Consider the following 21,790-nt stretch of genomic DNA (forward strand, 5'->3'; position numbering starts at 1 on the left):
ATCCCTAATTTTTTTTACCCACATATAATCATGGTTGTCAAACTCGCGAGTCTACGTAGACTCGTGGGAGCTCCGTAGACTCGACTCGTAGACTCGTAAGAGTCTACTTTCATATTAAAAAAAAAATAGTGTAAATAACTACATTTAGTCCTGAATGAGAATTAATAATATACCAAATCATCTAACTTCAAAGTCTGAAATAAAGAAGGTCATACAAATACTACAAAAGTTAAATTGTTCAATTCAAGTCATAAAAATTAAATAATTAGAAATTCAAATTTCCATGTCCAATCCTCTAATGATATCCTCTCCATCATCTCCATCATCATCTCCATCTTCATCTTCATCTTCATCCACATTGACATCAAAAGTCAAATTTTCAAGATCAAATGCATCTAGAGTTGGAACTGTTATTGCCGGATTTAAGTGAACATTTGCATCTTGAACTTGATCAATCTCATCAATATTATCTCCCTCTTCAGTTATCCATTCATCATCTGATTGAATATCATCAAAGGGAAGAGCAACTGTTTTTCTAATTTGCTTATTACTCAACTTCAAGTTGTACATGACATACACCAAATCATTCATCTTTTTCTGATGCAAACGGTTTCTTCTCTTTGTATGAACCTATATTAAATAGGAAATTTAGTAACTAACCATATAAAACTAAATAAAGAAATTATAAATAACTTCAATTACCATTTCAAATGAGCTCCAATTTCGCTCACATCCAGAAGAGCTACAAGTCAAGCTTAGAATTCGGATAGCAAACCTCTTCAACTCAGGAGTTCTATACCCAAACATCTCCCACCATTCTCCAGGAAGTATTGTTTTTCTACTTTCCTTTGCGTCATCCATTGCAAAGGCTCCTCTACCAAAATGATACTCAACAAGTTGCACATTAATTATCCTTCTTTCAGCAGCATCCTTAACCAATCTTCTCATGGATGTATACAAGCCTTCTTTCACCTCAGGATCATCAGATCTAAACTCAGGTTCATAATGGAATTGTGGATTAAGATAGTATGCAGCTGCATGCAGAGGCCTATGAAGTTGATTATCCCATCTTGCATCAATTATTTGCCAAACCTCTTCATAGCTACATACATTCATTCAATAGTAATCAATACCAACCAACCAACTATCATATAAGTAATAGAAGAAGAAGGAGTAATTAATTTTTTAAAGAGAAAAGCTATAAAATTTTTACCTTTTCTTAATATGATTAAAATTGTTCTTAATCTTCTCCTTTGCACGATCCATCTCTTCATATATGAAACCCATTGCAGGTTTTGCATCTGAATCCACCAATCTTAGGACCACCATAAGAGGGGCAACAACTTTGAGGCACGTGGAGATATTCTTCCAAAATCGGTTGTCTAATATCATATTTTCAACCTTTTTCCCCTCTTGTGAAGTTCCAAATTTACTTGTTTTCCATTCTTCAGAACTGAACATGGTCAATAATGAGGCTTTCAGTTCATGAAGACAAACTAGAGTTAAATAAGCGGTGGCAAATCTAGTTACACCCGGTCTTATCAAGTCTTTTTCTTTTGTGAACTTCTTCAACATGCTGATTAGCATTGATCTGCCATAAATATAAGTGGTGATCTTTCTTCCTTTCTTGATAGTAAGCTCATGGACCTTCAACTTCTTTTCAAAATCTTCAAAAATCAAATCAATGCAGTGGGCAGCACATGGGGTCCAATACAAATGCTCCCTTTTTTGCATCAACAACTCTCCAGCTGCCTTGAAATTTGCAGCATTATCAGTCACCACTTGTACCACATTTTCTTCTCCAACTAATTCAACAACATCATCCAGCATCTTAAAAACTTTATCTGCAGTTTTTGATATGTCCGAGGTGTCCAATGAATACATAAAAACAGTCCCTTTAGGACTATTTACCAAGAAGTTGCAAATAGAACGCCTCTTTTTATCTGTCCACCCATCAGACATGATTGTGCAACCTGTTTTCTTCCACTCTTCCTTGTATTCTTGAAGCACTAAATCAGTTTTTTCAATTGCTTGCTTCAATAGTTTTTCTCTAATATCATGATAAGATGGAGGTTTATATCCAGCTCCATATTTTCCAATCATTTCACACATCTTTGTAAAAGCTGGATTTTTAATTACATTAAACGGAATGGCACTTGTGTAAAAAAATTCAGCAACTTGAGCATCCACTTCTTCTTTATAACCTTTCTTCATCATTTGATTTATGGTAGCTTGAACTGCCCCCTTACTACCAACTTTTTCTTTTCCTTTAGAACCAAATATATGTTGTCTTTCTTCAAGCCCCTCACATCCTTGGTCTTCATCAATTATATTTAACTTTCTTTTTTTCAAAGAGGCTTGCTTAGCTTCTGCAACAATTTTTATCATCAAATCTCTTATTTCTTCTGGAACAGAACAACAAGGTTCAGAGTCCTCCCTAGTTCCAGCCAGATGATGTTTGAACCTAAATATTCCTCCACTCATAGTCTTTGAACAATAACTACACTTCACTTTTTTACCATTGCCATTAATATCTATCCCATGCTTCCATCCAACATCAGTTCTGTTTCCTGGAGCATTTTTACTTCTATTAGAAGATGCAGATGTAGTTCTATTGAGCTCACTTGAATTTGATCCACTCCCAGACATTTCTTAACAAAAATACTGCTCCTCCAAATTCAATTTCTGTAAAAAAAAACAAAAGTGCAGGGCAACCAGCAACTATTCTCAATTAAAAAACAGTCCATTCTGCAGCCAATTAAAAAAAAAACAGAACCCTAATAATCCCTTCCCTTTCCTACCCTAATTTCACACACCAAACTCTAACCTTATATGACGAGCAGCAACGCACCACCGCGACGCCCCACCTGCAACAACCCACGAGTCGCGAACACTCTGACGCGACCTCCGCAACGCACCACCGCGACGCCCCACCTGCAGCAACGCGACACCACCACCTGCAACAACTCCCGACGCGACCTCCGCAACGCACCACCGCGACGCCCCACTTGCAGCAACGCGACACCACCACCTGCAGCAACTCCCGACGCGACCACCGCACCACCTACAGCAACCTGCAGCAACTCGCGACCACCACCACTGCAACTTGCGACGCGACCACCACCACCACTACAACTCACAACTCAATCGATCGCTGCTACACTCCACAGAACAGAACGGAAACACAAAACGAAACGCAAAAACCTAAGTTTTTTTATTTCATTCAGGCCCCCATTCAAAACGACACAGTTTTGTTTTTAAAAAAAAAAACCCAGCTGGACTCGCCAACTCGGACCAGAGTCGCGAGTCCACACCGAGTCTACCGATTCCACACCGAGTCCACCGAGTTTACCTTAAAACCGAGTCTGCTACCGAGTTAACTCGGTAAGGCAAAGTGGAAACGTGAACTCGGACGAGTCAACGAGTTGACTCGCGAGTTTGACAACCATGCATATAATAAACAACTGAATGTGTACAACTATCTCAAAAAGATATCCCTTTTCATAGGGATTTTAATATATACACCAAAAGTTTCCAAAACAAAACAAAGCATTCAAATGAAAGTTATCTCATCCTCCAGTTCTTCACTGAGGAGTTTTATTACTTGCAGCCTGATAAGCTCTCGTGTAAAACACGATCATCACAGATAAAGAAACAAACACAAAGAAAGAACAGGGTAAGCTAACTAGATAAATATTTCTATATAATTTCAATTTCAAATTAATAAACATAATTCATCAAGTCTCATACAATTTCTCAAACCATCAAGTGTCTATTAAAATTCATAAATTCATCTTTCACATGTCAGACTTCTACTGACTCACAACACATAGACACTTGAATCTACTTTTAGAAGACTCGTGCATTGACTTAGACTCAGAGATTTGCACCTGTCATACTATCTCACTAGGGGTGGCAAAGTGGGCTAACCCGCCCCGCGCTTGGCCCGCAAAAATGCGAGCCGGGTTGGCCCGCCCCGCAAAGTTATTGCGGGTTAGAATTCCCGACCCGCCCCGCATAAGAGCTGGCCCGCGGGTTTGCAGGCCTACCAGCGTTTTTTTATTTTATTTTTAAATTAAATATTTTTTTTTACATTTTGTTCTTAAAAATTGTCAAATTAAACCTATATATTTGTTACTATCAAATCCAATTTTTTTTTCTTCCTTTTCAAACATAGTCAAACATCAAAAAATTAAACATTAAGATAAATATCAAATATCACTATTCTTCCACTTCCAAAACATTAAACATACCTAATTCCAAAACATTAAACATAAACATAAACATTAATACAAAAACATTAAACATAAACATTATTGACATTTTTTCATTTCAATAACATTGGATGTCGCCTTAGAAGAACTTTCATCCATTTTTTCATAATTATAATCTTCTTCGTCATCTGCACACATTGAAACAATGACATTTTTTTCTTGCGGGTTAGCAGGCCAGCCCGCCCCGCTGCTGGCCCGCGCGGGCTGCGAGCTAATGCGGGGCGGGCTAATGCGGGTTAGCGGATTGAAAAGGTTAGCCCGCCCCGCATTTTTTACCTGCGGGCCACGGGCCGGCCCGCATGGCCTGCCCCGCTTTGCCATCCCTATATCTCACTGTGAAATCCACACAACTATGCGCATAAATAATTTCAATATCATCTCTCCTAGTATGACAGGGTTAACTCATATAACATGTCAAGTTAGTTATCTTTCAAACAACTTACCCATTCATATGAACCTCTTTCTAATCTCACCACTTGAATCACTTCATCTATATGATTTCATTATCTCAGGAGAGTCAGGATATCTCCTTCTAGACGAATCCCTAGTCAATGCACATCCTAAATAATCTTAACACGATATTTTCTTTCCTGAAAATACTATATCTTGATTAAAAATCATATTCCACATCTCACAATATCCAAAATCACACAATTAAATCATACCAAAGCTTAGAATTTCATTTAACTCATAATTTTATAAAACTACACATTACATTGACAGTTCCTGTTCAACATTATACATGCACTCTCATTGAGTCAATTAGCTATTATGTCAATCTATACACACACACACACACACACACACACACACACACACACACACACACACACACATATATATATATATATATACATCGAGAATGAGCATCGACTCGTTGCGGCTATGGGGTATAATTCATCAAAAAGTTAGTTCTTTGAGAACCCCATGATTTCTCATGCTTAGTTTGTGAATTGAATTCTTGCTATCCTGGCTACTTTACGCTTGAGATGTGGATATAAGTTAGCTAAAGTGACAAGTTATTTGCATTTACGGTAGTTGATATGGTTAAGCTGGTCGAGGTTAATAAGTAAGTAACATGCATTGGCTTAAGCTAATCGAGGTTTACTAAGTTAAATAGCGAGACATACATTGGCAAAGATATTCATAATCATCATGCATAAGGTAAAGGTGTTGATAAATATAAAGTGTTACATTGTTCAAGTGTTAAAGGAGTTACATATAGTTGAAAGGTAAGGCTACTCATCCCTCAATTGACCATTGACCATGGTTTTACCTAGGCCAAGTTGGGAGTAGTCAATTTTAGGGTGAAGCCCTGATGCTTGTTCAATTGAGCCTGCTCTTTTCTTCAGCAGCCTCTTGGGCTTGGCCTGCCGCCTCCTTGGTTTTCTCGACCAAGTGTTGCTCAGCTTCTTGTTGTAAGTCTTTAGTATGCTGGAGCTCACTTTGCAGGTGTTCCATCTCTCTGCGGAGCTCGGAGATTCTTGGGCCTTCAAGTCCTCTGCCACCTTCCGCTCTTTCATTTTGGTAGCAGCCAAACAACTTGTGGGAAGGGCTAGGCTGAATTGTCGTATGGCTTCACGAACAAAGTGGTTTTCGTCGTGAGCCATAAGCATTTCCCTCTCTTCAGCAGGCAATAGGGCTTTCTCAAGGAATGTAGGGGCGTTAAGGCTTGGGTCCCATAGATTCTTTCCTTTGGAGCTCTCTGCTTCGCCCTCTTGGATAACCGCCATATCTCGGGGTAGAGACTGGTCTTCAGAGGGAGCTGCATGGTGAGAAGGAGCACGCCCATCCGAGTGAGAATGCTTGCTAGGGGTAGCAAGTGCCTTCCTTTTTCTTGTGAAGATCGGCCCCGAGAAAGTTTCCTCGTCGCCAGTTGGGGTTGAGGTAGTAGTAGCGAAAGCTTTCAGCTTTTAATTTAAGGAATCCTTGGGCACGTTGGCAGCTGACCTTATCCTCTTGGCCATTTCTTCTAGCTCTTTCTTACTAAATTTGGACAACATCCTCTATGCAAAGAAAAGCAAGTGAATAGCAAAGGTTCCTCTCACTAAGGGTAGGGAATAAGGAGTACCAGTGTAAGCTTTTAGAGCACCAAGAGTGAACTCTTTGCTTAGAAGGAAGGCGGTGTCAAAGACAACCTTCAGGCTCGACAGAAATTTGCAAACCTCCTTATCTGAAGGGGGTAGGTCTTCCAGGCACCGAGCACCCTGGAATCATGGCTCTTGGGTCCAATACAAAGGGAACCCGTCCAGAAGGGTCAAATTTCTTTTGTTACAACAGAATTATAAGAATTTACCTTTAAAGTTTTGTAGGAAGACTAAAAGAGGGTGACCAAAGCTCTTCCAGGGGCATCGTTAAAGGATACCCATAGTTGGCGGCCCAAGCGTTTGGCCTCAAAGAAATAAAGAAAAACCTCGACAAAAGGCGAAAGGCTAAACTGTGAGCAAAGAATGATGAAGGCTCGGATGAATGCCAAACTATTTGGGTGTAGCTGGGGCGGAGCTACATTGAGCTCGGTTAACAATTATTTTCAAAAATGGACAGGGGAAGACGCAAAAGGACTTTTTTAAAAACGGTTGCGTAAAAGAAACAAAATGGACCCTCAGGGTCTGAGGATTCATCATCGTAGCATACTGGTTCATCCTCCCTACACGAAACTATTCTCAATTTATCATCCTCTTTACCAAAGTGACAACCGTTTTTTCTTAAGGTTACGATAAGCTCATGCGAGGTATAAGAAGAGGTTTCATCTAAAAGATTCGAGGGTGCCTAGGGATACAAGGTTTTGTAATCCATTGCAGATTATATCTAAAACATAAACACAAAACATATACAAATATTTTTAAAGACCAAGCAGTATGAGCAAATTCAGAGTAAAATGAGACATGTTCTAAGTTCATACAACGCAATCGGCAAGTAACCAAAAATCATCAACAGAAAATGGTGAATCCAGAAAGATTCTTAACTCAGGTAATCTGATTAATAATATGAAATGCTTGATGATGAGCTCATGAAGTATAATCAGTAAATGAATGCTCGATGATGGAGAGTGGTAAAGAGAAAATACCTGTTATGTTAAGTGATTGGGAGGAAGAGTTTTCTTTGCTATGGAGGATCTCAAATGTGCGAGAGTTTATAAAGTAAGGAAGTGGAAGCGTGGAGAGGAAGCTAAGAAGTCTGAGAGTGTTTAGAGGTTTAAGAGAAATGAAACAGTAAAATGAGAATAAGTTTTTGAACGTTGGGAAGTGGTAATGCTTTCCCACCATCGATTAGGATGCCACGTGTATGCACTAGGTTAAGTGTGGTGAGACGTCGCCTCAGAAACACTCTGTGCACCGCGCAACACCTACCCACTGAGAAATCGTCATGTCAACCACCAAAGCACTCGAAAGCATCTTCGCTTAGTCAAGCTCAGCTCGAGCCTGGGGGCCTGTGTACCAGACATGAGTGCTCAGGACCTCGGTATAGGCATGTAGGTATGGTCAGCTCGGCTATTGGGTCTAGAGGGTGGGCCATGAGTTTGGCCCAATTTTGTTGGTAAGCCCGATAGAGAATAATTAAAATAATAAGTTTGGTCGTATATTAATATAAATTTGTTAGTTAAATATATATGTCGATATATATTAAGTTGTTATAATAGAATATTTGTGAATATACGTAGTAGTTAAATAAATATGTGAATGAGGTTGTTAATTGAATATATGGTGATATTAGTTAAACGGAGAGCACCCGAAAATAAGGGTGCACGAGATTCTCGTATGCAAGTTAGCACCGTGAGTAAAGGTGTCCGTAGGCAGAATATTGTTTTTGTTATGCTTTTTAGTTGAGATTATATTATTTTAAGAAAAAGTTGTTAAAGAGATAGTTATAAAAAAGACTTGAGACCCTAAGGTACGTTGTTTTTTAATACTAGACTGAAACTGAATACTTATCTTATTTTCATAAGTTCTCACTAACTTGATCGTCGGTCGGAGTGTGATCAACAAGTAGTGCTCCCTCTGTTCCAACGGAGTCACGTTCCAGTACAACGAGAATACGCAGAGCAAAATCTAGAGGAAACAGTTAGAAGTGAAGCTTTCCATCCAAATCAACCAACGAGAGAGTCAACAAGAACAATGGTTTAGAAAGAAGTTTCTTTATTTTAATTTTTTAACTTCAATAAACATATTTTCTATTATATGTTTTCTTTTTCCTTTTTCGAACAATCTTAATTTTTTTTTCCCACTTACTTTCAAGTGTTTTTAGTCTTATTCTCTTACCTCATATCAATATTTTTCTCTTTTCAGATACTATATAGATAAAAGTAGATATCATACATTTTTTAATCATTGCTTTGAAACGCACTTAAATGCAAATATTTTGGCGGTTGAGAAGCAATTTTTAAGTTATGAGATAAAAATATGGTAAAATTTTGAAAGAAAAAAAAAGAAAAAAAAAAGCACGATGAAGTGTGGGTCACAGAGAAGCACACGTGGCGACACCTAGTTGTGGCGTTGGATGAACGCAAATCCAACACTGCACTGCGTGAAGACTTTTCTACGGAATAAACCAAAGAAAAGAAACGCATAATTTTGGAAGTAAACATGGATGAGACGTGTGTCATTAAAAACTTCTGTATGTATATTATTCCATACAACTTCCCAATCCTCACGTATACTTTACAATTTTTTTATATATTTTAAAAAAATATTTACAAAGTTATGAATACTTTAAATACAATGATTCCCTTTAATAATATTTTTCCAACAAACTTTAAGTAACATTTTTAAATTAATATAATTATTTAAGAAAAATAAAAAGTTTAATATATATTTTATATTAGATTATTTAAATATTTTTTAAATATACTAATATATAATTAAATTTATTTATCACATGAATTAAATATATTACTATTTTCTTTTCAGTTTTTACTTATTGTTCTTCAATTTAAAACAAGTTTCCTTTTCACTAGTTTCCTCTTAAATTAAAAAAGTTTTAAAAGATTAAAACTTTCATTTTTAACATTTTCTTTTTTATAATTTTTCTTTACATATCATAGTTTATTCGTTGTAAATATCAAGTATAATGTATGCATATTTAAAACGTTTTGCATATTTTTTATATAAATATATTATAGATATTGCATACCTTAAAATATTTATTAATGAGTTCAACAAATAATATATGTAATGTTTTAAATAAAATCAAATTAATGAAGACGGTTAACAGGTTCAATTGTTTCACTGTGTTGACAATATACATTACAACTTTGATTATGGGATATTTTTTTAGGTTTTTGAGTTAAATATGTTAAATATCAGTTTTGACAATACATAACAATGAAATAAATTATATCTAAAAAGTAAGATTAGAAAAATATAAAGAAAAAGACATCAAATATTTTCATTGATCTACTGTGATTTATTTAATTTTTCTAATCGAGTTACTTCACAAAATGGGTCTAATAGTTTATTTATGATAAACACTCTATTGATTAAGTTAACTAATTCCTTCCAGTTTTTAGAACACAAGATACAAGTCATTAGTACTTTTTTAAAACTAAATTCAACGATAAAATTTAATTATAGATATTATTTCTATAATTTTAATTTATATTTCATATTAGGCATACATTCTTTATAACTTTTCATTTATCAATGACATATTTTTATTATTATAGCGCACCAGAATATACTTATATTCACTTTTTAAAATAAATAAATATATTAATTATTTTAAATTAAAAGCTTATACATTTATAATTAAAAAATTAATTATACTGTTAATACTTTATTAAATTAAAAGTATTTAATTTATTAGAAATGAAATTATATAATTACAAATTACAGGAAAAATATTTAAAAAATATAATTATTAAAAATAAAATTGTAAAATAAAATAAAAATATCAGGTCTCTAAATTTTTAACTTTTTTCCTATTTAATTAATTATACCGAATGTTACAAAATAAAGTCGAAGTTTAGTGGTGGGTTCAATATTACCTTAAAAAGATTTAATAGTTATCCTCAACTAAAAAAACGTGAAAAAAAAAATGAAAAAAAATGTTACAATGTTCTTCTCAAGTGCCTCTATAAGAAGAAAACTAGAGGCTTCATACATTATGATGCTTGTGAGGAACCATAACCATGTCGGACGAGGAACACCACTTCGAGTCAAAGGCTGATGCTGGAGCATCAAAGACATTTCCCCAACAAGCTGGGACTATCCGCAAAAACGGTTACATTGTCATCAAGAACAGGCCATGCAAGGTTCATTTTTTCCTTTCTCTCTGTTTTTTTTGGGACAAAATGATACCCTTTTAAGTTTTTCACTTTTGATCGGGCTTGCACTGAATTTTGTCGAAAGGTTTCTTTTTGTTTAGTGGATCGAGACAATTGACGCGATTAATCAGACCCCACTTGGTTCTTTTTGATGAAATTGAGTTTCATGTGAAACTTTGTCCCTCTCTATGGCTTTTCCTCTTTTGAGGGATTTTGTTTGTGGAAAACTAGGTTAAAGTTTTGTTTTTTATTTATGGGGTTGTTTTGGCTGGACAGGTTGTGGAGGTTTCAACTTCCAAAACTGGCAAGCATGGACACGCAAAGTGTCACTTTGTTGGAATTGACATCTTCACAGGAAAAAAGCTTGAGGATATTGTGCCATCTTCCCATAACTGTGATGTATGTATTGAGTATCTTTTGGATTTGGGTTTTACCTTTTTAATTAGGCCACTTATGCTTTATTATGGTATGATTTATCTGTTTTGTGGTTACAACAGGTTCCTCATGTCAATCGTACTGACTACCAGCTCATCGATATATCAGAGGATGGATTTGTAAGATTTCAATTGCACTTCTATCTTTTACTCCTTACCCTTTCTTATTCACTTATGAGATATTGATACCCCAAAGTGATTTGATTTGATGTGATGTAAACAAAGTTATTTTAGTAGGTCAAGTGGTTATTTGATTTTCTTTAATGGCATGTTTGGATTATTTTAGTTTATGATCAATTTTCTTTAAAAATGCTGAATCACACCAAATGATGAAAGTAGCAAGATCAATAGTTGATGCATGTGTAGTTAATAAACTATATATAATTAAAATTTCATCTTTATCATATCCATGTATAGTTTTGTAGTTCCATTTTTCACATTTTCTCCTGATATGGTGTGGTTAATATAGTTTGACAATTGGTTAATAGTGTTTGTTTTCCTTTCATTGAATATATTAGGTGAGTCTGCTGACTGAGACTGGTGGTACTAAGGATGATCTTAGGCTTCCAACCGATGAAAGTCTGCTTTCGCAGGTTAGTTTGTTTGATACCTACTCTTACATAATTATGGCATTATTTGTCCAATCAAACAATGTGAGGAAACTGGCATGATCTTGATAATCTGTTAAACTTTCATTATTTGCTTTTTCTTCTACTGATTTGAATCTGTATCAAGCAGATCAAGGATGGATTTTCTGAGGGCAAAGATCTGGTTGTGTCTGTTATGTCTGCTATGGGAGAGGAGCAGATTTGTGCCCTTAAGGACATTGGTCCCAAGTAATAGTTCCATGTCAGTTTAATGCTGGAAGGCTTAAGTTGTAACTGAGATGATATAGTATTTGTTTCTATTTTTCTCTTTTATGTGGGTTTGTATGCTATATCAGCCAAAAATTGTACCATTCTTACAAGATGTGGTCTAAGTTGGATGGCTTTATTTGGGAGTCCTTGACCTATATTTTTATTGTGTTGGATCAATACTTGAACCATGAACTGTTAAATGTTGTTAAGTTATATTTGGTCATTGCCATTGATGCTATTTGCACGCTTTTCAGACCCTTTTCTGATAAAACTTTCTTCATTATGATGTTTCTTAATTGCATTTTGAAATATATGCTTTGCTAGGGATAAGAAAAATGCGATCCCTGAATTCTGTACTGAATTGTTTTTTGTTTTTTGCTTGAATTCTGTACCTTCAAGAGATAGAGAAGGTAGAACATTGCCTCAAATTCTTGTTAAATTGTCTTTACTTATATTGAATTTGTTTGGATAAAATTTTATAGAAAAAATGAAAGTAAGAAGCTTCTGAGTAATCTTGGAGAAGTAACATAAGAGAGATTTTACAAGTTGGAGAATTTTTATAAATTAACTTCTAATTTTTTTCAATTAACTTCTAGAAGTTAGTGCTACCTCCCTATCCTAACAAGCTCAATTTATAAGTACACTTCTATACTCCTATGCTATGTAAATCTTATTCTAGCGTATTTTCTATTTGGATTGAGTCCAATTTATTTACAAACTTTTTTTTATAAGAAGATCAGAAGAAAGAATATGATACTCTAGTTTATGTTTAGTCCTTTTTTGTTGAAGTCCACTCGATCTCGACATTAGGTGCGACTTTGTCTTGTAGGCCGAGATGACTGATCAAAGTTGGAAGTGTCTCTTGTATCCTTGGTTATCTTCTTAGTATATTAGTACAACATGTTTCATACAACTTTCATAATTTAGAGCAACACATTGTGTCTTTTTATAGGTTTTTTGCTTCAAGGATATTGGAAAAATCATTGTGTCTTTTTATAGGTTTTTTGCTTCAAGGATATTGGAAAAATCTTATGGTTTAGATTTTGTTAACAGTATCTCAATTTCCAATTTTTTAGAATTTTTGTATTTGACAAAAAAATTGCTTTCAATTCTACGTATGAGATATTGTCGATGTTACTTTTTCCTTTTTCTTATATTTGTTTTTTTGTTTTGATTCAAAGAAACAATTCGAATTTTTGCAAAGTCCATTTGTAAAGAAAAAATAGTTAAGACCTAAATAAACTCAGTTATATGAATATGAATTAAAACAATAAATTTATATGAATATAACTAAAACAATAAATTATGAATTAAAACAATAAATTTATATGAATATAACTAAAACAATAATTTATTATTATAGTTCAATAATCTATGATTAAAGTTGTTTATTAGGGTTTAGGGCATTCTGTATACAGTAAAAAAAATTTAAGCCTTTTTTTTGGGTAATTGGGAGCACTAACACTCTAGCATGATATAAACTTAGCTATAACCTCTACAAATCTTCCCAATCTCCTGATCCAAAGGAAGCATTTTACTTTACTATATATGCCTTCTTAAGCTGTCAAATTACATTTAAAAAGAAAAATGTGTATACCTTCTACAAAAATGAAAAAGAAGCCAGAAAACTTCTACTATTATGACTAACGTATTGAAGCATAAAATCGTAGCATAGCAATTGATTTGCAAGGTGTAAGTTACCATAACTGTATTCTGCCATAAATTAGTTGTATAAACTTAGTTTGGATGAAAAAGCAACAAGTAAACTTCAGCTCTTAACATATTGAAGCATAAACCGCAACATAAAATTTGATTGGTTAGCTTGGTGTAAGTTACTACAACTGTATTCTATCATAAATTTGTTGAGTAAACTAAGTCCGTTAGGGATTCTAATTTCAAACTATCTCTGAAGCCTATAAATTGGAATTTGTCTTCAGTGCAAACGAGGTTTAATCAACAAAATTTGTATCCATTTCCTCTCAATATTTCTCTCTATGGATTCTCAACATCAGCCCAAAAGGTTGTACAGAAAAAGAAAATAAAAAGTTCATGTTAAACAGATATATATATGAACAAAGGGAGTGATACCTACAAAATTAATCTCTTTGCTACACTATGGAGAGAAAGGTACTTAAGAATGGAAAAGGAGGAATAAAGAAGTAAATAATGTAGTCAAAGCAGATATTACTTGATATGTGACAAAATTGTGTATTTGATATCTGATATATCCTAGCTCAAAATCAATAACAAACAACTTGAAATCATTTACAGATATATAGTACATCCCAGTAGATTTAAATTCCAATAAATTATTTTGTCTGTAGTAACATTTACAAAGTGTAGTAGGTGAAGGAAACCCTGACAAAATTGTAATAATAAAATACTTATTTATTCATGTATAAAACAACATATTTTTAATACATACAATACAATAATCGAATGCCCAAAAGCAAATTGATCCTAAGAGTATATTTTAAAAGAATATAACAAAAAGAATTGATATAATCTTATATAATTTGTACAATAATTTCATTTCAAATTGTGCTACATTCTTTTCAATATCCCCAAGTTCAAGTAACTATAACTTGAAGATAGACCTGACTGAATTTTCATGTTGTAAACTCTACATAGAACCATTCCTTTACCTCTATTTTCGTGAACAAGCACATCAAGCAATCACGGTGAAGTTGTGAGTTTAAATTATTCAAACACAAGACCTCAACTTATGCTCATAAGCAAAACAGTAAATAGCAATTTAAGCTCCACCTCTACCAAATTGTATGGTTTTATGTTGACGATGATCAATAATAATACTATCTACACGCTTTATCATACCCTTTAAACTTTCTAATTAACTTTCTTCATTATGATGTTTATCAATTGAAACTCACATTTATGCTTTGTTCTGGGAATGAAAAATGTGATCCTGAATCTTGTACTGTTGTTTTCTCTATTGAATTCCATATTCTTTTATATGGAAAGATCATATGCCAGTTCCTTCAGTAGAAAGATGAGGCATAAATGAATTGTCAAGTTTCAACTAAATCTTATACTTGCGCTTTTGGATGTTTAGAAATCCTTTTTCATTCACTGAACTCTTTAGGCAATAAGGATTGCATTTCCACCACGAATATGTTAATTTGTTTCAATGTATTTGGGGATGAAGTGTTGCAAAAGTAACCCTGGCAAGCACTTGAAAATATTGATGTAGCCAGACACAACTTGCATAGGCCAAATAAGCTACTCAACAAAGTTTACAGAAAAATTGCATTTCCTTGAAAATTTGGTTTATAACCAAGTCTACTGACATCAAGTAATCCATGTACCTAATCTTGATTGCACATAAAATGGAAATGTCAAATGATTATGAGTAATTCATTCATTTAGCATTTGACACATGGTTTGTGAGTTGTATTATTTAGATATACAACTCATATTCATGATGTGGCCAAAAGTAACTACTTCATGTTGATTGTTGGGAGCTATGCAAAAGATTTTGTGATGGCAGATTTATTTCAAGGACCGAACAACAGTCCCAAGCCAGTCGTCAGGGATGCTACTTCTCAGATCTCCATTTAAGGCCCTTAATGAGTGGCTTGTAGCTGCCTGAAATGCAGCAAAAGGTTTCACATTAGGAGTTCTGACGTAAAAGACAAACAGATCAAATGTAACAAACATTACCTTAACAATGTAGACATCAATTCCATGTTTTGCTATCATTGCAGCTTCTGATATCTTTGTTTTCATCCCACCAGTTGTATCATGAGCAGCAACTGTTAGTTCAACTGTAGAGAACATATGCCAGGAAAATGCATTCCATATATTTCAGCTCAATTTAAGCCCTCAAAAGAAATAACCAGAAAGAAAGGAATAACTAAGTCATTGTGAATGTCTAAAAAATTTTCTTAGAACAGTTACTGGGCTAATAATTTCAGAAACTGCCCCACTGCAAAATTTATCAGACCACATAATAGAAGAGAAAGAAAAATGAATGTTGATTTGCCAAGTCCACTCACTTGAGTTCTGCAACTTCGGTTTTACAACTGACCAGCTTCCATCGTCAGCAACAGCTGTCACAACAATTGAAAGTGATGCTGATAATACCCAATCATGAAGATATTACACCATATTGAAGATCAAGTATACAACAAATCCTTACCAATCTCCTTTAAGAGTATTGCATCAGGTTCTGTTGGAGGGCGATCATAAACCCCATATACATCTGTCTTTGAGTCATATTTAATGGAAACATTCATATAATGTCTTGTAAAATATAAGATATATATATATATATATATATATATAATTGGTGATAGAATGCTTTCGTTGTTTCATGATAATTCAAAATTTTGGTTTCGCAGATCTTGCATATTTGTAGTGTTTGCAAATACAATTCTTTAACATCAAATGCATGTTTGCTACAGATTTCAACCAACGTAAATGTCAGTTTGGACATGTTTCAAGGAACTTTTATTTGCACCAAACATTTTTTGCCCTATATGGGGATTTTCATTGAGAGAAAATTAAAACATAAACATACAGACCTTCGTGATAGCTAAACTGCTCTCAGCCATTTGGAGTATTACAAATGTGGTGAGAAATGAAAATAAAAAGTTGAGGTTGTTATTAGCAATATATTCAAGATATTTATTCATCATTTGGAGATATGAAGGAACTCTATATCATACTAACTAGAAAACTGTTGGGTTTGGTATGTTCATAAAGAGCCTATATTTGTTGAAATTAAAGACTAAAAATTGTTACAAATGATATATGGAGGATACCAGAAAAACAACATATTTAGGCTTTGAGTACGCTGCCAGATGACTTATGATAACATCTCCACTCAAAATAGTGCATCCCTGAAAACAAACTAACTTGTAATGGCATTCCATTGATAGTGAATAATGAACAATAAAACTGAATACACTTAGTCTCTACCTGAATCTCATCGAGCACTGCATCTCCATGCAGAACCTGACAAATTATAATGAGGTTAATGTTATTCAAAGGAAAAAAAAAGAAAAAGAAAAACAATTACAAAATTTAGAACCCTCAAAGAGTCAAAGGAAAAAAGATAACGGTAAAACTTTATTACTGGAACTTTATATTCAGATTTTAATATTTTTCATATATTTCATTAAATGCTGTATATAACAATTCATTTGCTTTTGACATTGCATAAAGAACAATATAGTACTCAAGAAAAGAGGGCATTGTTGGGAACTATGACCCATTTTGGATTAGCTCTAGCTTATGCGAGCAATTCAACTGAGATAAGTACTTCATTTGTAGCATACAAAATAACTCCGAGAAGTCCATTGTGCTCGTGAAAAAGATAAATAAGGAGGCTCTTGAAAAAATTACATAAGTTGATTTTATCTTCTTAAGTGCTTTCTAAGAAGATTATCCAAACTGACTATATTTTCATATGGTAGAGCCCTATCCGCCAGCCAGCAATGTATCAACTAGTGACTATAACATATAGTAGGGAAGTTAGCAGATCCAACACTCTAAATTTCTTTTTCTCTACATGCACTACCCATGAAAAAATCATGATCACCGATATACCAGTCATACAATAATTTTGTAACTTCAACATTTTAAGTACTAGGACCAAATGATTTTTCTAAGAAATATTTAGAAACAATAAAAGAACATCTATATGAAGCAATGAGGAAAGGTTAAAAGAGTAGAAAAATATTTAAAAGCTTAAAAATAGTGAAATAAATTTAACATTCACTCTTACCGGTGTAAAACCAGAATCAATTGCCTTAGCCACTGAAGATAAATCAGCTGAAGATATCTGCACATGTTAAATATGAAGTTAGATCAGTAAGATATAACATTATCTGAAAAGGAAGACAAACAAGTGTACAATTTTTTGTGTTGATGAGTATGATCTGACAAATATTCAGTTAAAAGTTTACTAACATATCTCTCCCTGGTGATCCATCCACATGAGAAAGGTGACATTCCAATTGAAGGAATGCCCTCTGCACAGAGAGACGAATACCTTTTAAAATGAATACCATTACTTTGCAAAGAGCAGGAAGCCAAAAAAGGGGATGAAACAGAATAACAGATAGCAGCAGGTATTAAAATTCAGTTGAAGGGTAATTATTATTTTTGAAGATCACACATCAACTAGAAATATGATCAAATTATAATATATAAATGGGTGCAAACCTCATCTTACTAAACTGGTTTTGTGAGGTTATGATAGACTTAAATTTCATTTTCTTAAGATAGTATACGAGTTTATCCTAATTAAGTTTGTTAAGCATATTGTGTTACCCACTATCGGGATTCCTCCTAATCGCACGCTCGAGAATAGAAACCTCATTCAATAGATTGAAAATGGATATGCTGCAAAAACCTCCAATTATAGTGAGTTATTGGTGTTCTGATAATTGTAAGAGCCAAAAAAGAGTTTGCACAGATACAAAATTTCGTTTGACTTTTACTTGCAGAAGTTTCTTCTGTTAACCTTACAGATTTTGTAAAAGCACAGACTTTGTAAAAGCATACATCAGCATTTCACATTAGTAATATCAAAATAGTGACCAAACATGAACAGAAGACTGGTGGAGATAGACAACAACCATCTTAGCCAAATCTCATTGACTGAAAAGTTTAAATTTGTATCATGATGTTACCATGATAACATTGAGTACATTACTGATGACCAGCTAGATCATGTATCTAAAAGCATAAAGGTTTGACACAAAAGATCAATGCACAAAGCTCTAATACAAGAAGAACATGTGATCATATATAGATAACAATAATTGCAAAACTACCTCTGGCTAGTGCTCTAACAATTTCCAGATTAAGAGTGGTTACCTGAAATAAAAAATAAACAGAATGATAAGAACAGAGACAATTCTCATTCTGAAAGTAATTTGCATATAAACAGTTTATTAATATTGAAAAAAGATGTTCTGCATAATAATCAAGGACTATAAAACATTCAGACCAAACATATATAAGTACAAATAAAAATAATTAATATTATCATAACACTCTAGTGATACACCTTGGCCAATTTCTCTAATATATAAAATATGGCACTGATGAAGACCCAATGTTTTTTTGTTGCATTGTGGTGTGCGAGATTGCACCAACCAATAATCTCTTTTGTGATATTTCACACTTCACTAATCTCCTCTATAGTTGAGAAATATACCTACCGCTTACAATCTAAGCTTTTGAGAATTATGGCAGACCCCAAAAATATATTCATCATAAACCAGATTCCAGATGATGTCAGACATCAAGCCACCAATCCAATTCTGCTCTTTTAAGTTAAAAACTGTCATGTGCACATGTTAGATTCAGAAGTAAATACAAGTGCAGAGATCTTGCCAATAATTACTTACAGATATTCTCGTAGCAACAAAGCCACCTTTGACAAGAGGTTTATTCAACTGCCCCTTGTGGACCCCGGATTTGCTAGCTTGGAAGTGCCCAAAAGAACCTGAGATAACCACAGGTTTGAGGACAAAACACTGTTAATTCAGGGAACTCCGTCCCTCCAGCGCAACATATAATACTTTATCACTATAACAGTTTCAATTTGAATAATTTATAACAACTAATAGATTACAAACATCAAATTGGTCTTCCATTTATAAATACATATACATCAAATTAGTACAGAAAAGATATATGTGGCAATTTTTCATCAATATGGTCCTTTAATGTCATATTTTCTTTCATTTTTCCATTAAATGATCCTTAAAATAACATCAAATATATCAAATTGGTCCATGAAGGTAAATCTCATGACACTAACTATCATTTAATTTGGTGTCATAAATAATTGGAAGACCGAGGTAATCTTGTGTACTAATTCCTCACTATGTCCGACTTCAAAATATTAAAAAAAAACTAATTTAGTGTCTAATTTTCATGCACTATCAATTTGAAAATTCTTATACCATCAACCAATAGAAATCATCCCCGAGAATGACTTTTAAAGTAGTTAATATAAAAATCAACAAACTTGAGTTTATATGACAATATATGATTATATGGGTGTAAAATGCCTTTATCTTGTCAATATATTCACTATTCTAATTGAATTCTTATTTTTAATATTATTATTATTATTATTAGGGAAAAAAAAGCTTACTTCAAAACAAAGAAAAAAAGAAAAGGAACTCAAGGAACCTGCTCCATGAACAACAATGAAAGGGCTACATTCCATGGCAGAATGATCTCCAAATTCATCCGGGTTGCAGCAAATTTCTGACCCTCCAGATCTCTTGCTCCAATCCATCCCGGGAGGCTTCTCAGAAGATGCAATCATAGCTTGCCTCAGCTGTTCTGAAACCTTCTGAAGAATCTCCTCATTTACCATCTCCAATTCATTTTTGCAGGTGACAGCGGCTCCTCCTGAATACCCCACCAAAAGCATTTCACTTTTCCACTGATGGAAAACCCTCACAGTGAAGAAATCCATGTACAACACTAAAGGGTCTCGTCCAAAAAATTTACAGAACAGAACAAAAACTCTTCTGGGGTCTGTCTGTTTGTCAATAAGATACACCCCAGATGCTTATATGAAAGAGAAAATACATACTTTGATATGGAAGAGGATAGCAGCATTGTAAAGCAACAATCTTTGGAAGGAAAATATGCAAATAATAAAAAGGAGTTTAGTTCAGATACAAAAGCCGAGAGAGTGTGATACCGAGTTTGACTATGCAACGGATTGACTGAGTGAAAGGAGAAAGGGGTGAGGAAGTGAGTGTTTGGCTCTGATTCTTGTTCTTCTCCATTCCCCTTCTCCGATTCTCAACACCCCAACGTCACCTATCAAAGAAGTGAATGTTTGACTATCTTTTTCATGGTTCAACTTCAATTTTAGTTTTTTTATTTTTATTTTTTAATTTTCAAAGTTATGTAAATGGTTAATGCTGGGTTGATGTACTGGCAACTAGGTAGAGAGCATCAAGAATAATTTTTTTTTACAGAGATTATAGCTCTTCACAAGTTATATATGTTTGGAAACAATATTAATAGCTAAAGATTATATTATTTTTCTTTTAAAACGTTATTTTTTTTCTATAATTTAAAACAGGTTAATTTTTTCCAACGCCTAATATAAATAATAAATTTAAATCAAATAACATAAAATTATTGATAAAAAAAATTAATAATTAAAATATTGTTCTAAATTTGATTTCATAAATTTTTATTTTTTCTTTAAACTGATTAAAATCAATTTCTTAAATAGATTAATTTTATTTAAATTTATGTTATGTAGTATAACTTATTTAAAATTTTGTTTTTTTAGAAATTTATAGTGATATTTTATAACAATTTATTTGGATTATATTTAAAAATAATTTATTATTTAATTTTATATTTAAAAAAAATAATTTTATTTAAAATGTATAAAAAAAAGCTGTCTACATATAAAGATAGTATAAAGATAATGAGATATATTTTTTATAGATATAACTGGGAATTGGTGATTATACCTACTCTCATTGTTTTCATGTCTGCCTAAACCTTTGTTTACAATGTTGGTAATAAATGAAATCATTTTTGAGTGAGAAGATTATAATTATTTTACTCTTCCTCCACCTCTAATTTTTTAAAATACTAAAACTAGCTTTTTTATTTTATTTGAATAAGCACTGTAATGGGGTTTATAGCTTTCCAGAATGCGGATTTCGTGACATCTATGGGTAGTAAATATGTAATGTATTTTTTTCATAATGTATTTTTTGACTTATGGATTGGTGGATAAGAATGTATTTTTTGACTTATGAATTGGTAAATTTAGAATGGATATTTTGACTTATGGATTGGTGAATCCGGAATGTATTTTTTGAATTTTGATGTTTGGTTATGATTTTCAATAATTTGTTGAAATTTCATGGTAAGATATTAATTTGTAGAAATATGAACAATATCGAAGGATTTGTTGAAGTTCATTATTAATCAATT

At 33.3% G+C, this 21,790-nt stretch overlaps 3 protein-coding genes across 8 annotated transcripts; 1 reads left to right on the top strand and 2 right to left on the bottom strand.

Moving 5' to 3' along the window:
• Positions 1-273: 273 nt before the first annotated feature.
• On the bottom strand, positions 274-2,780 carry LOC137810797 (uncharacterized). Its single transcript, XM_068612238.2, has 3 exons — positions 1,214-2,780; positions 703-1,102; positions 274-630 (listed from the first exon to the last, which is right to left on the bottom strand). The coding sequence occupies exons 1-3, from the start codon at positions 2,647-2,649 to the stop codon at positions 274-276; spliced, it is 2,193 nt and encodes a 730-aa protein (XP_068468339.1). The 5' UTR covers positions 2,650-2,780.
• Positions 2,781-10,376: 7,596 nt separating this feature from the next.
• On the top strand, positions 10,377-12,065 carry LOC137810798 (eukaryotic translation initiation factor 5A). The gene is made up of 5 exons (XM_068612239.2): positions 10,377-10,524; positions 10,813-10,935; positions 11,034-11,090; positions 11,489-11,563; positions 11,709-12,065. Exons 1-5 carry the CDS (start codon positions 10,402-10,404, stop codon positions 11,808-11,810), a joined length of 480 nt encoding a protein of 159 aa, XP_068468340.1. The 5' UTR covers positions 10,377-10,401; the 3' UTR covers positions 11,811-12,065.
• Positions 12,066-15,080: 3,015 nt separating this feature from the next.
• On the bottom strand, positions 15,081-20,729 carry LOC137810799 (Amino acid kinase family protein). Of its 6 annotated transcripts, none has more exons than XR_016518470.1 (12): positions 20,526-20,685; positions 20,003-20,227; positions 19,210-19,307; positions 18,631-18,673; positions 17,762-17,823; positions 17,577-17,633; positions 16,769-16,804; positions 16,612-16,689; positions 15,987-16,049; positions 15,844-15,897; positions 15,509-15,612; positions 15,081-15,433 (listed from the first exon to the last, which is right to left on the bottom strand). XR_016518470.1 is itself a non-coding variant. In XM_068612240.2 (12 exons), exons 1-12 carry the CDS (start codon positions 20,611-20,613, stop codon positions 15,338-15,340), a joined length of 1,008 nt encoding a protein of 335 aa, XP_068468341.1. In that variant the 5' UTR covers positions 20,614-20,729; the 3' UTR covers positions 15,081-15,337. The 6 variants fall into 6 exon arrangements, 1 of the variants encoding a protein (XP_068468341.1); XR_016518471.1 differs by having other exon boundaries at positions 15,987-16,090; XR_016518474.1 differs by having other exon boundaries at positions 17,706-17,823.
• Positions 20,730-21,790: the final 1,061 nt, after the last annotated feature.

Source organism: Phaseolus vulgaris, chromosome 2 (genome assembly GCF_051622355.1).
Source record: "Phaseolus vulgaris cultivar YP4 chromosome 2, ASM5162235v1, whole genome shotgun sequence".
Taxonomy (NCBI): domain Eukaryota; kingdom Viridiplantae; phylum Streptophyta; class Magnoliopsida; order Fabales; family Fabaceae; genus Phaseolus; species Phaseolus vulgaris.